The sequence below is a fragment of the Pan troglodytes genome, chromosome 15 (genome assembly GCF_028858775.2).
Source record: "Pan troglodytes isolate AG18354 chromosome 15, NHGRI_mPanTro3-v2.0_pri, whole genome shotgun sequence".
NCBI lineage: Eukaryota > Metazoa > Chordata > Mammalia > Primates > Hominidae > Pan > Pan troglodytes.
Genome location: NC_072413.2, coordinates 56471136 through 56485917, shown reverse-complemented (window position 1 = coordinate 56485917; position 14782 = coordinate 56471136). Strand labels below are relative to the sequence as shown.

Sequence of the window (14782 nt, the reverse complement as noted above, 5' to 3'; positions counted from 1 at the left end):
GCAAGAAGTTTCAAGCACAAAGAAAAGCCACAACTTAGCAAAGCAATATTTTAACTTATAATGTATCAATATTACTAGTTCTTATTACATAGCCCTTTAGACAGGAAAATATGCAAAATATTAATAGCCCTTTAGACAAGAAAATATGCAAAATGTCACTGTTAATCAGACCGGCAAAAATTTAAGATTAAAAGCATTATGTGTGACATGGGAAAGGGATCTCATACAGCTAGGGGCAATTTTTCAGTGCCTATTTAAATTATGAATGCTTATATCTTTGAGCCAGCAATTCTATGCCTTAGTATCTAAATCTAGAAAAATAATTTCTCATGAGTACAAAAAAAGGATTTTATACCTAGTATAGTTTGATTAGAGAATACTTGGAACCAATCTAAAAATCCTTCAATAGGAGAATAATTAAACTATGGTATACTACATAGTAGGTAAAAAGAATATAGTAGATCTTCAGGATTTATGTTAAATTTTAAAAAGCCTTGCAATCTGCTTTTTAAAATTTAAAATTGCACAACAATATATACACACACCTCAAAATTATATACTAAGCCAGAAATGGTGGCTCATGCCTATAATCCCAGGACTTTGGAAGGCTGAGGCAGGAGGATCACTTGCGGTCAGAAGTTGGAGATCAGCCTAGCCAACATAGTGAGACCCCGTCTCTGCAAAAAATAAAAAATTAGCTAGGTATGGTGCACGCCTATAGTCCCAGCTACTCTGGGGGCTGAGATGGGAGGATTGCTTGAGTCCAAGAGTTCGAGGCTGCAGTGAGCTGACTGAGCCACTGCACTCCAGCCTGAACAACAGACTGAAACTCTGTCTCAAAAAGATTCACACATATATATATACACACACACACACACACATACATATACACAAATATATTTTTATACATATATAAATGCTTAATGCTTAGAAAAAGATCTGGAGAAGATAGAATTCTAACTTCTGCATTGCTGGTCTAGCCAGGACAGCACAGTAACAAAGGCTGCCAGCTCTCAAAATCAACACTGGAGTAACTACAGAGGTGAAAAAGAACCCATAGATTCTGAGAACTAAAGTAAAAGTTGTGAAAAGCCCCTGGAAAGACAGACAGTTAACTCAAACTGGAACACGTGGAAAGAAAGGGGCTGCATCCTAGCGAGGAGGCTGTGTGGAGGGGCTTTGTGAGAGGAATGAATGGAGAAAAGTCATTGTTTCTTCCTCCATTAATTTGAGATTACTGCTTGCCCCTCAACCATAAAAGTCTTCTTATTAACAACCCCAGCTGCAAATGCTGGCGCCCCAGAGTAATATCAGGGAACATGAAGGCCTAGCTATGGTGACAACTATAGATGAAATCTGTCCAGAAGCCCATCCGTGGGCATCATTCCTTCACCTTCTTCCCGTCCAAGCCCCAGGACTAGTGGATTATAAACCCTCCCAAAGCAACGTCTTCCTAAGGGCTTAAAGACACAATAATCACCAGGAGAGCTATATAGTGGAGTAACAGCAAACAGCAGGGACAGTGACCAAGGGTGGTTCTGTGCTGCCTAAGGCTCTCCTCCCTAGGGCTCTCTCCTCCCCTCTTCTTTAACTCTCTGAAACAGACCATGGTTTTATCCTTACCCAAATTCTCAGACAGAATAGTTGATCCCATCAGTGAAATAAGAACTCACAGGTCAAAAGAACCAGATACCTGAGGAGTCAATAAGTTTAAAAAAGAAAAAAAAAAACAGACAACAAAGTGAATGATATTAATCAGACAGACAGACACAGAGTAGGCGATAAGAAAAGATATTAAAATGCAAAGCAAAAAAAAAAAAAACAACAAAAAACAAGAATGTCAAGTATGAAAAACACAATAAACGGGATAAACAGTATAGCAGAGAACAAATTAATAGTTAGCAGATCAGATTGGGGAGTTCTCCCAGAATGGAGAAGAAAAGAAAGACAGAAAATTTAAGGGATAAGAAAAACAGAAATAGAAGTGTCAATATCTGGAAATAAGAGTTCTAGAGAGAGGGGGGAAAAATGAAAGGAAGAAAAAAAAAAGAGAAAGAAAGAATGAAGATAAATTTCCCAGCATCTAAAAGATAAAAACGTCTGATACAATTGCACGAATAAATACATTGATATTAGTGATTTCCAAAAAGAAAGAAAACTAGGATTAGTCAGTGGAATTTATAAATTTATGCAGACACTTCTGCTATTTGCCACCTCTTTTTGTACCATTTGCTTGTCTCATTCTCTCTCCCTGCTTCCCTCTCCCTCTTTCTCTCTCCTTTCCACCCGCACATGCGCTTTCTCTCTCTCCTCTCCCTCCTTTCTCTCTCTCAGCTTACTGGTTTCGATACTAATCATCTTAATTTCTGCAGCTATGAGAGTATGTTTTTGAATTTAGCAACACAGATATCACAACTAATATTTTTCCAGTGAAATGATCTATTGCTAACTAAAGTTGCAGAAAATTTAATTATTTTAAATTCAGAAGGAATATGTTAAGCCTTCATTTTTTTCCATTACTAAATTTTATATCTTCTCCTACCTTTCCTAATCATTTAAAGTTTTAAAAATAAAAACAGAAAATAAAACCAACCATCTCCTTGGGCCCTATATAGTCTTCAGATCTCCAGCTCATCTAAAGCCAGTTGACATTTGTTCATGCGAAGACAACCAGATATGATAGAAACAGCACTATAGATCAAGAATCCTAGTCCCAGCTCCATCATTAACCAGTCTGAATGACAATGTTGTACATTTCTACCTGGAATTTCCTTAAGCACCTTAAATATAATGTGTATATCAAACTCATTACTTTCCCCACAAAATCTGGCACTCTTCTGTCTGCACTTCTAAGCCAACAACTCTATAATCACCCATCCAAGCTCCTAAGGTAGGAACCTCAAGATTATCCTTAAAAAAAAGCTTCTTTACCTCTCTCAACCAATGACCAATTACTGTCAATCCTATACCCTTAAATTTAAATCTCTCTCCTCTCTATTTCTGCTGTAACTGTCTTTGTTCTCATTCTCTCTTGCTGGGACTACTCCAGTGGTGTTCTGACAGATCCCTCATGTCTCCCTCATTTGTTTATGGCTTCATACTCCTTCCTAAGGCAACTCCCTTGTCCAAAAACCTTCATGGGCTCCACAGTGCCCAAGCCTTACCATGGCCTAAATAAAATGTTCTTTATGATCATCTGGTTCAATCTCCTTCTCCAGATGTATCTGATTCTTCATCTAAAGTTCTAGCCACACAGAGATTTTCAATACTTTCCAAATATGCTTTAATATTTCTTGGCTGTCATCCCTTAACAAATGGTATTTCTGCTTCTGAAATGTCCTTCCCTTTCGTTGCTGCCTGCAAAGTCCTACTCCATCTTTAAAGACTGACATCAATGTAATATTGTGTATGAAGTGTCATCTAACTTCAGGCAGAGTCTTTTCTCCTGTGTGTTCATATAGTACTTGTAAATACAGCTATTTGATTAGTTATTGCACTGTTGAATAATTACTTGTGTAAGCCCTTATCTTCCTACATGACTGTAAGCTGCTTAAAGGTAGGGGTCATGTCTTACTTATCTTTGTATCTTTTCCAAGGTTGTGTCTGGCATAAAATGGATACTTAATAAATAATTGCATAATGAATCCTCACAAAGCTTCAGCTTTTTTAGCAGTAGAACAAGGTGGTTGGAACAGATGGTCTAAATTCCTTTCTGTTATAAAACTCTACAGTTCCATGATTCCAAGTTAAAGTTGCTATAACACTGACCCTTGAAAAAACCAAAATACTAGCATGCTTTAATTAGTAGTAAGAATATTTTAATTTTTTCCTGTATTTAGATCTAACCAAAAAAAAAAAGTCATTAAAGTTAAAAAGTACCTCTGAATGACAGACTGCTTGCTGGGAAACTGCTGACTCCTGGTTTTGTTTAGCAAAAGAAAGAATTGCATCTGCATGAAATTTTTTATGGGACATCCTAATCACTTGCCCTTCACTAGGAGGATCATCCTCCTAAAAGAAACATAAAGACAATTAATAAAAATAAATTATTTCGAACAATTGCATTTTTCTCAATTTAAGATTAATAAAAACTTATCAGTCATGAAATGATGATATTAGCATTTTTGGAAAGGAGATGAACTCTTTATTTTCATCTAGTTCTCATTTCCATTTGTCTATAATAAAAGCCCTCTATCTTTGCCTCAAATATAAACCACAGTATAATTTGGTACAACATAAACTGGAGATTATAAAAACATAAAAATCAAACCGTCTGTCCCACACAGTTGAGCTACCATGAATCATAAATGTTTTATATGATATCATTGTTTTTGGGTCACAGCCTCCTCCTCATATTTCTGCAGTAAAGTAATGCCACAGTGTGGCAATGGGGGCAAAGCACTGTAATGCTGCAACTTGGACCACAAGCAAAAATGAAAAACTGCAGAAGTATGGTATGGCAGCTATAGACCTCAATGTCCCTTTGCCTTTGGGCTGACATCTGGCTTACTTGGCGAGGGCATTGGTATTGAAGACCCTCACTGGAGCACCCTGTATAGGCTTCCTCATGCCTCAAAATAGGCCCATCCCAACAATGAGGAACAGTGTGGGCCTCAGAGTCCAACAAAGTAGATTATCTTGTAAATACAGATATTAACATGACTTTAAATTCATTGAAAGTATTTGTATTTATTTTTCATGAAATAAAGTTTATTAACTCCAGATTATAAGTCCCTATCCCCTAGCTATGTATAGATAAATGCCCACTGGCACATGATTTCAAGTTATTTGGGGTTTTGCCAGATTGTACTATTGTATTTGACTTTATTATGAATTTGTAGCATATGTGATTTAGGCATAGTAAAAATATCAACATTAGAATTTAGTTTCAAATGTAGAAAAAGAGAAACAAGTTATAATTTAGTCTTGGTTCGGTTTAGCTATTTACTTTAAATAAATTTAAACATGCTTTGCCACTTGAAAAAGTTCAAAGAGAGGAGAAAAATGCTATAATTGTACACTAATAGGCCAAATGTTAGTAATGCTTCTCTGAAAATAAAGATATCTCATTTATGCCTTCTTCCCATATTATTTCATAAAAGTGATTGCTATGCTCTCTTCACAATTAGCTCAACCAATTACTTGCAATAAATAATTACTGTTTAAAAATTGTTTCATTAAAATCTTATCAAAAAACTTCTTAATGAAGTATTTTCATAGGCCTATGTGAAATAAAAAAACAGCAACAATGCTTTAAAAAGATGTGAATAAACATAGATGATAGTTGAGTACAATTACCTTCCCTTGCTTAGGTTGTTTAAAAATATATAAAAAGTAAAGATTTCTATTCCTTAACAGTTTTTTCAAAAGAAAATTCTTACTATCACTTCTATATATTTATATATAATGTGATAGTTTTAAATACCAACTTTTGCTTCTACAGAGCTAGATAAAAACTAGAAAGGGTTAACATCCCTGGACCTCATTTTTCTTTTTAAGCCATTAAGTTTAAATATTTATTAGCACAAAGAATTATAATCATGGTTAGGGAAAAATAACAAATGTATTACAAGAGAGTTGGTTTAAATAGGTAAGATCCTGCTTAAATATTGTAAAGACAACATACAGAGGTAACAATTTGCAATCAGCTAGATTTCATTACCTAATTACATTAAATGTATATTTTTTTACTACTAGAGCCACGAGGGTTAATAATAACTTTTTTTCATTCTCACAATTATAAGATTACATAATGAAATGTGCAAGAAACCCTAAATTATTTCATGGTTATTTTACTAAATTTTGTGCCTATAACTCAAAAAATTGAGGAAAAACCTGATCAATGGCAACCAATTCATACAGATATTCTTCCTGTCAGAATTCAGTGTTGGAGTCAATCGTTACTTACCATTTCAACGGCATCATGCAGAGTGCTGGATAAGCTATCATTAAGGTTTGTCAGGTACAGTCCTATATCTTCTAAAACTAGAAATTAAAATATAAAAGTTTAGAAAAAAAAAGAAACACAAACTTAGTAAATAATCTGACCATAAAGCCATAGCATATTAGATTCAAAATTATACTGCAATGGAAATACTGGCAAAGTTTATAAACAAGTAATTCACAAACTACTCAATCTTACCAGTTTTTTTGAAGTACAATTTATAACAAAGATGAGAATTTTGTTTAACCTACCAGTTTGTTAGAAATTAAAAACTATAAATATCAATTGTAGTTATGAAATTGAGAAACGGGTATTCTCATATACTGTTGATATAATTAAAACTGATTAAGAGCTAAAAATCCTTTCTAGAACTTAGAGCAAAGAAAAAAGAATCCTTTCTAGAAAGCATGTTGGTGATGCATCTTTAAAGTAGACTCAGCAATTTCGCTTTTAGGCATGTATTCTAAGGAAGAGACCAGATAAGTGCACAAAGACATATATACATGAAAGGATGGTAATTAGAAAGTTGTGTATAGACTGAAAGCATTGAAAACAATCTAAATGCCCTCTATTAAGGGATTAAACAGACTACACAGCCATAAAATAAAAATAAGAAAAATATGGAGTTATATTAAAAGATATCCACAATATATTATTTGGTAAAAAAAAAAAATTCAGGTTTCAGGCTGGGTGAGGTGGTTCAGGCCTACAATCCCAGCCCTTTGGGAGGCCAAGACGGGTGGATCACTTGAGCTCAGAAGTCTGAGACCAACCTGGGCAAAATGGTGAAACTTCATCTCTACAAAAAATATAAAAGTTAGCCGGGCGTGGTGGCACATGCCTGTAGTCCCAGTTACTCAGAAGGCTGAGGTGGGAGTATCACTTGAGCCCAGGAAGTTGAGGCTGCAGTGAACCATGATCATGCCACCTCACTCTAGCTTGCATGACAGTGAGAACCTGTCTCAAAAAAAAAAAAAAAAAAAAAATTCAGGTTTCAAAACAATATGCATAGTAAGATCCTATTTTTAAAGGTAAACATACATCCACATACATATGTATTTATGTGTCTATATATGCATAGACAAAAAAGACTGGAAAGGCCTACCCCAAACCATTAATAGTGATATTATTTCTGGAGGGTGGGATTATGAGGAAGATTTTACTTTCTGAAGTTAAGACCCAGAAAAGTTAACTAAATTGCATTGAGTCCCCTATTCTTTCTACTATACCATGTTAAATCTTGAAAGTTAAGTAAAAACACTTTAAATAGAAAAGTATTACTTAGGGAATTACCATAATCTAACAAGTGAAATCAACTAATACAAATTAACTTACTCTTGGGGGCCAATTTTTGACCACAGCTAAATAAAATCTCTCCTTCAGAGATGGGTTTATCTAAAGTTTCAGTTTCAGTGACAGTAACACTCAATGTGCTCTCCAGTGTTGATGAATCAGAACCTGGCATCTGTGAGGGGGAAGGGGCCTTGGTGCCGGCAGGAAATGGCATAAAGGGAACTGGCTCTGGAGGTGGAGGCTGAGCAGGGAAATCCATACTCTCTGGTTCTTCATCCTTAGCCACAGACATTACACTAAGAAAATAAAGACATATTTGGAGCTTGTTAGGTCACTGAAGGCCTGTATTCATTTTGATATAAAAAACAGACTCGAAGACTATGTCTCCTTTAGCAAAATATTTTTTTAAATCTGCACTACTATAATTAACAAGATTTTAAAAAGTTGTTTTCATGCTTTAATCATAGGCCATCTTGAAAGCTCTTCCATATACAGAGATATAAAATAATATAAAAGTTAACTGATCATAGTAAATAATGATCCACAATAGGGAGAAATTGTTTTCTATTTTATTAACAATATAATAGATACCTTTATTTCTAGCTGTTTCAAACCTTTTAAAAAAAAGGTGAAGGTATAATTTGATAATTTTTCAAAACTCAACATTTATGAAAGTTCTTTCTTTCAAAGTATAAGGTAGTCTGTGGTTTATAAAGCTTTGTATAATATTTCTATGTTTTCAATGGATCACATAAGTCAAACATAAGTTGAAATGTACAGTTACTAGTGAGTATGTTCTCATTTACATAGCTCTTGGATGAAGTTCTTCTTGAGGTGAGTTAGGGTTCTCTTCTTCCAGTGGCAGGTCTCCATCACGCCATGGCTTGGGAAGCTCTGGGCTTGATACCTTCAATTTATCAATGGAAATATCTGACAAAGTTGGGGTAAAAACTGCCGCCGCTGGAGGAGGTGTAGTAGTAGGGGTAACTGTTGGAGTATTAACAAGCATGATGGCAGGCATATCATCTCCTGAAGATTTTTTTTTTAAAAGGACAGAAAAAGATAGTAGTCAGTAAAGAACTCCATAGGATGGCATGATACATTGCTTCAGATATCCCTTACCATTTTAGCACACAAATAATGGCAATTATAATTAATAATAATAATGACAATGGTGGTAGCCATTAATGTGATAATTCCTAAATTTAGTAAAGTGTTAAAAAATACCTTGAGAAGACATCATTGTTAATACCACCATATACTTAAAGTAGTCTAAGCATCTATTCAATTGTATACTTTTTTTTTTTTGTGAGACGGAGTCTCACTCCCTTGCCCAGGGTGGAGTGCAATGGTGCGATCTCGGCTCACTGCAACCTCTGCCTCCCAGGTTCAAGCAATTCTTCTACCTCAGCCTCCTGAGTAGCTGGGATTACAGGCACGTGCCAACACACCTGGCTAATTTTTGTACTTTTAGTAGAGAGGGGTTTCACCATGTTGGTCAGGCTGGTCTCAAACTCCTGACCTCGTGATTCACCCGCCTCAGCCTCCCAAAGTGCTGGGATTACAGGCGTGAGCCACCATGCCTGCCTGGCCTCAATTATAGACTTTAAGAAGTCGCAATCAATTCCTAAATTTCCTTGTGAGAAAAAATGATTTACTAAAACCTAGTAAGCAACAAGTACATATACAAATCATGAAATTTAATAGTTGCTAAAATTAAAACCGAGTTATAGAAATAAAGTTTCTACCTTTTTCAGCACATATTTCTGTCACAGGAAAAGCCATATCATGATCCGAATCACAGGGAGAAGAATCTGGAGTCTTTACCAAAACACACTCCTTAGTAGGTGATGAAGGTGAGCGAGGAGGCGTAGGCTGTGGGGTAGCCAGTGGGGTGCACAATCTTGCCTAAAATAAATAAAACAAGATAAACTGTGTTTATAATCACCCAAATAAAAGTAATTTGAAAATAATATGAACTCATTCATAGACTATATATAATTTAAATTGATGGCGGGGTTAAGTACCCTACCTCTTGAACCTCTACCTGTTAGTCTACGATTGGCCTGCAGCAAGTCTCAGGCAATTGAAATAACTCTGCCTCTGAAGTGGTCCCCACAGAATTCTAAGGCACCCTCTTTTAAAATAGAGAAGAAGTAATTTACATTCCTACCAACAGTGTATAAGTGTTCTGTTTTCTCTGCAGCCTCACTAGCATCTGTGGGTTTGTATTTTGTTGTTGTTTGTTTTTAAAATTTTTATTTTTAATTTTTGTGGGTACATAGCAAGTATATATATTTATGGCAATCTGCTTTTTTTTTACTTTTTAATAATAGCCATTCTGACTGAAATGGTATCTCACTGTGGTTTTAATTTGCATTTTTCTGATGATTAGTGATGATGAGCATTTTTTCATATGTTTGTTGACTGCTTGTATGTCTTCTTTTGAGACCATTACTGGGTATATACCCTAAGGATCGTTATACCAAAAAGATACATGCACTCATATGTTCATTGCCACACTATTCACAACAGCAAAGACATGGAGTCAACCTAGGTGCCCATCAATGGTGGACTGAATAAAGAAAATGTGGTACACATAAACCATGGAATACTACGCAGCCATAAAAAAGAACAAAAATCATGTCATTTGCAGCAACATGGACGGAGCTGGAGGCCATAATTCTGAACAAACAAACAGAGGAAGAAAAAAACAAATACCACATGTTCTCACTTACAAGTGAGAGCTAAACATTGAGCACACATAGACATAAACATGAGAAAAACAGACACTGTGGACTATGATGGCGGGGGGGGGGCAGGAGGGAAGAAGGGGGAATGAGTTGAAAAACTACTTTTGGGTACTACACTCACTACCTGGGTCCAGTATATCCATATAACAATCCCACACATGTACCCCCTATACCTAAATAAAAGCTGAAATTTTAAAAATAAAGAAGACTGAAAGATTAAATAGATAAAGCTGATGATCAAACCCAATTACAGACATGAAGGAAAGGCATAAAACAGAAAGGAAGCATTTTAAGTGATTGACAACATACCAAAAAATCAGCCTTTTTGCACACACACACAAACTGAGTATATAAAAAGTAATGGAAGGATAAGAAGAATTGGGAGTTAGGGAGAGATGAAGACAGCAGGGAGATGGAAAGTACTGGAGAAGGAAAAATGTAACAATTTAATATTAATTTGTTGAATAGGTAATCATTCAAATGGTTCAAAATTCAAAAGGTACAAAAGGATAGTGAAAATTAAGTCTCTCTCCTACTCTTGTCCTTTCTACCTAGAGCTCTTCCTCAGAGTTATCAAATAATCTTGACTTCAGTCATTTCATATGTATGATATATGGATATATCTATGGAATAAGTTCCCAGAAGTGGGACTGCTCTATTAAAGGACTAATTATGTTTTTAATTTGAATAGATATTGCCAGATTTCCTACTACAAGATTTTACTATATTATACTACCACCAGAAGGTAGGAAAATGACAATTTCCCCCAGATTTATCAAACTTTTAGAGTTTTGCCGATCTGATCAGTCAAAATGCAATTTCAATAACTTTTTTTCTTATTATCTATGAGGTTGATCATCTTCATCTTTTAATATGTACATGGGTGATCTGTATTTCTTCTATGGATATGAACTGTCTGTCCTCTGACCATTTTAAAGATATATTATTTGGGCCAGGTGTGGTGGCTCACGCCTGTAATTCCAGCACTTTGGGAGGCTGAGATGGGCAGATCACGAGGTCAGGAGTTCGAGACCAGCCTGGCCAACAGGGTGAAACCCCGTTTCTACTAAAAATGCAAAAATTAGCTGGGCGTGGTGGCGGGCGCCTGTAATCCCAGCTACTTAGGAGGCTGAGGCAGGAGAATCATTTGAACCTGGGAGGCAGAGGTTGCAGGGAGCCGAGATCACGCCACTGCACTCCAGCCTGTGCGACATGAGCAAAACTCCGTCTCAAAAAAAAAAAAAAAAAAAAAAAAAAAAAAAATATATATATATATATATATATATATAAAATTTGACTTTTTCTTCATTCTAAAGTCTTTATATAAGGTGATTACCCTTTATTCTGTATTATGGGTTGCAAATTAAGATGCAGTTTAAAACCATGAAGCATATTAGAATTTCTATAGCATTGCTTAATAATTAATGTACTCTTAGTCTTCATTTTAAAATGAAAGAAGTACACTATGTCTTTTTTTCTTCTTGACTGCATAAACATATAGCACAGAAGTGTTGTTTTCAAATATAACGCTATATTTAATATATATAACTCATCATGATGAAAGGATCTGAAGGTATTCTTCTAGTATTGGTAATGGATAATAAAAATGATAAACTATTAGTAACTGAGTGTTTATTTACCAAGTTCTAGGCACTAGATTAAGCTCTGTCCATATATCATCTCACTTAATCTTCCACAAAACTTTGGCAAAGAGAACACAGTACCATAAAGATGTCAATCCTTCTTAAATGAAACCAGTCAAAATTGGTTTAATTCCCACTGAAATCTCAACAATATTTTTTATGGAACTTAAGAACTAACTTTAAAATATATGTGAGAGATTAAAAGGCCAAGAAAAGCCATGACACTTCTGAAGATAAAGAATGACAAGTTGCAGGCTGGGAGTAGTGCTTGCCCTACTACATATTTAGGAAGTAGATTTCAGCAAAGCCATGGTCATTTAAACTAAGTATTCTATCTTTATTATAGACATAAAACTAAAGTAGTGGAGCTTGGAATTCAAATTCAACTTTTACCAACCCCCAAATCCAAGCTCTTTACAATGGTTTTCCCACATTTTCTCATCCAATCACCCTCATGAAAATATATGCAATATATATAGGCAGAAAGCAAACCAAAGTAATTGGCATAGAAAAAACCATAACCCTGACCACATCTGTACTGCATATATTCCCAATGAGCTAATAAAGCACAGATCAAAACTACAGATCAAATCTTTGGCACACTAATCACATTATACCACAACAATCTCTACAAAAGTAAAATACAGTATATAACTTTATACATCAAATGATGTTTAAATGTTTCATGTATATAAAATGATGTCCTTGTGATCTATAGGATCAGAAGTAACTATAGTTTTAAACAGCTGGTAATACAGAGTAAATTTTGGCTTTGTATAATTTCATATTGCTATAATAGATTATAAATTCTTTTTAACACAAGTAAGGTTGATTAAACAAGCAATAAAAGTTCCTGACATGCATTTTCTTTTAAAGATTAAAAATATCAGTTCATATAATAACGCAAAGCAATGTATGATCCTTGGCTATATCTTGATTAAAAAAAAAACTGTAAAGGATACTTTTGAAACAATTAAGGAAATCTAAATATGGTCTCTATATTCTATATTATTAACATGCCAATGTTAAATTTGGGGGGGTGTGATAATGGTATTCTGGTTATGTAAGAAAGCAACTTGTTCTGTGGAGATACTGCTGATGCTTCTGAGGTAAAGTGTCATGATGTCTGTAACTTTCAAATGGTTTTTAAAGGATATATAATATATAGCAGATATAAAGACAGATTTTTATAAATGTGCCAAAATATTATCAATCAATAAATATGAATGACCCTTGAATAAATAACTAAATAAAAACATAGGTTTGAACCGCAAGAGGCCAATCATACAAATTTGGTTTTTTCAACCAAATGTGGATCAAGAACAGTATTCATGAGATAAGAAATCCATATATATAGAGGGCTGACTTTTCATATTCTTTGGTTTTACAGGGCCAACTGTGAGAGTCGAGTATGCAAGGATTGGCCAATTCTCCACGCACACCAATGGACAACTGTATAGGTAAAGGGTGTACAGATGTTCATTGTATCATACTTTCAACTATTCTATAGATTTAAAAGTTTTTAAAATAAAATGCTGGGGGAAACGTTACTTTAATCATAGCAACAAGGAATAAAATTCTACCACAAGCTGGGCATGGTGGCTGGTGCCTGTAATCCCAGCTACTCAGGAGGCTGAGGCAGGAGGATCACTTAAGCCCAGAAATTCAAGACCAGCCAGGGCAATAAATAAAGACCATGTCTCTAAAAATGATAATAATACTTCTACCACAAACCATGATCTTACGGTATGCAGCTTAAGATTCATTTATTTTACTATTCTTCAATAAATGTCTCAAAAATTCCCCATACCGGCAAATATGTTTCATTTGTTGAAGCATCCCCAGAAACACCTGTAGCAACAGGACCTTGCTTCTTTGCTTCTCTGTCACCCAGCATGACAGCAATGGTCTCAGCAAGAGCTTCGTTAACAAAATGTTTAATCACATTTGAGTTCACAGGAACACCAGCATCAACAAAAAGCTGGAGGGCGCCACTGCTTGTTCCTTCCACTAAAAGTAAAAAAAAAAAAAAAAAAAAAAATCAGAATAAGTGGGCAAGAAATATGCTTGCAATTCAAACTTTCATTATTATTATTATTTTTTTTCTTGAGACATAGTGTCACTCTGTCACCCAGGCTGGAGTGCAATGATGTGATCTTGGCTCACTGCAACTGCCACCTCCCAGATTCAAGCGATTCTCCTGCCTTAGCCTCCTGAATAGCTGGGACTACAGGCACGCGTCACCATGCCTGGCTAATTTTTGTATTTTTAGTAGAGATGGGGTTTCACCATGTTGGCCAGGCTGGTCTTGAACTCCTGACATCAGGTGATACACCTGCCTCAGCCTCCCAAAGTGCTGGTATTACGGGCGACAGCCACCGCGCCTGGGCCAAACTTTCATTCTTAAAAGTTCAGAGATGCCGGCCGGGCACGGTGGCTCACGCCTGTAATCCCAGCACTTTGGGAGGCCAAGGCTGGTGGATCATGAGGTCAGGAGATTGAGACCATCCTGGCTAACATGGTGAAACCCCGTCTCTACTAAAAATATAAAAATTAGCCAGGTGTGGTGGCGAGCGCCTGTAGTCCCAGCTACTCGGGAGGCTGAGGCAGGAGGATGGCGTGAACCCGGGAGGTGGAGCTTGCAGTGAGCTGAGATCGCACCACTGCACTCCAGCCTGGGCAACAGAGTGAGACTCTGTCAAAAAAAAAAAAAAAAAAAACACAAAACAAAGTTTAGAGATGCCAATATACGTGTATGGGGGTGGGTGGGGGAGGGTGGAAAGAGGAATAAAAATGAAAATACAAACATATCTACTTATTATGAAAAAGACTAAGAGGACAACTTACATAACAAATATTCTCTGTAAATAAAAAAAAGGGAGATGAAAATTTACTCAGATGGCCTCTTCTCTACTACTACAGAATTTAGTGATAAAAATGGGCACATTAAATGCCCTCATCTGAATACAACTCACATTTCCAAGAGTATAACAACAGGAAACTCTGTGATAGATCTTGACTACAACAAAAGAATGCACTAAATATAAAGGCAAACCTCCCTTCCTTCTAGTTTCAGATACATCAGTTATTAACATCTACTGCAGTTGAGGTGCTTGTTATCAGATGTCCCATAGGTATATTAATATCTG

The 14782-nt window shown here is 35.7% G+C and overlaps 1 protein-coding gene across 50 annotated transcripts in view; it reads right to left on the bottom strand.

Annotated features, from left to right (window-relative positions):
* Window positions 1–14782, bottom strand: part of KIAA0586 — a 119568-nt gene that overhangs the window by 51060 nt on the left and 53726 nt on the right. For 44 of the 50 annotated variants that reach the window (XR_010151130.1, XR_010151134.1, XR_010151131.1 and 41 more), the window contains 6 exons: window positions 13444–13643; window positions 8986–9145; window positions 8044–8266; window positions 7280–7533; window positions 5909–5985; window positions 3880–4011 (listed from right to left, as the gene is read on the bottom strand). Coding sequence is in view for 42 of the 50 variants with exons in the window: in XM_063793433.1 (XP_063649503.1) it covers window positions 3880–4011; window positions 5909–5985; window positions 7280–7533; window positions 8044–8266; window positions 8986–9145; window positions 13444–13643 (1046 nt within the window). In the remaining 8 variants the exon portion in view is untranslated. Of the gene's footprint in view, window positions 1–545; window positions 678–3879; window positions 4012–5908; window positions 5986–7279; window positions 7534–8043; window positions 8267–8985; window positions 9146–13443; window positions 13644–14782 lie in introns of all 50 variants that reach the window. The other 6 variants (XR_010151127.1, XR_010151128.1, XR_010151129.1 and 3 more) reach the window with 2 other exon arrangements.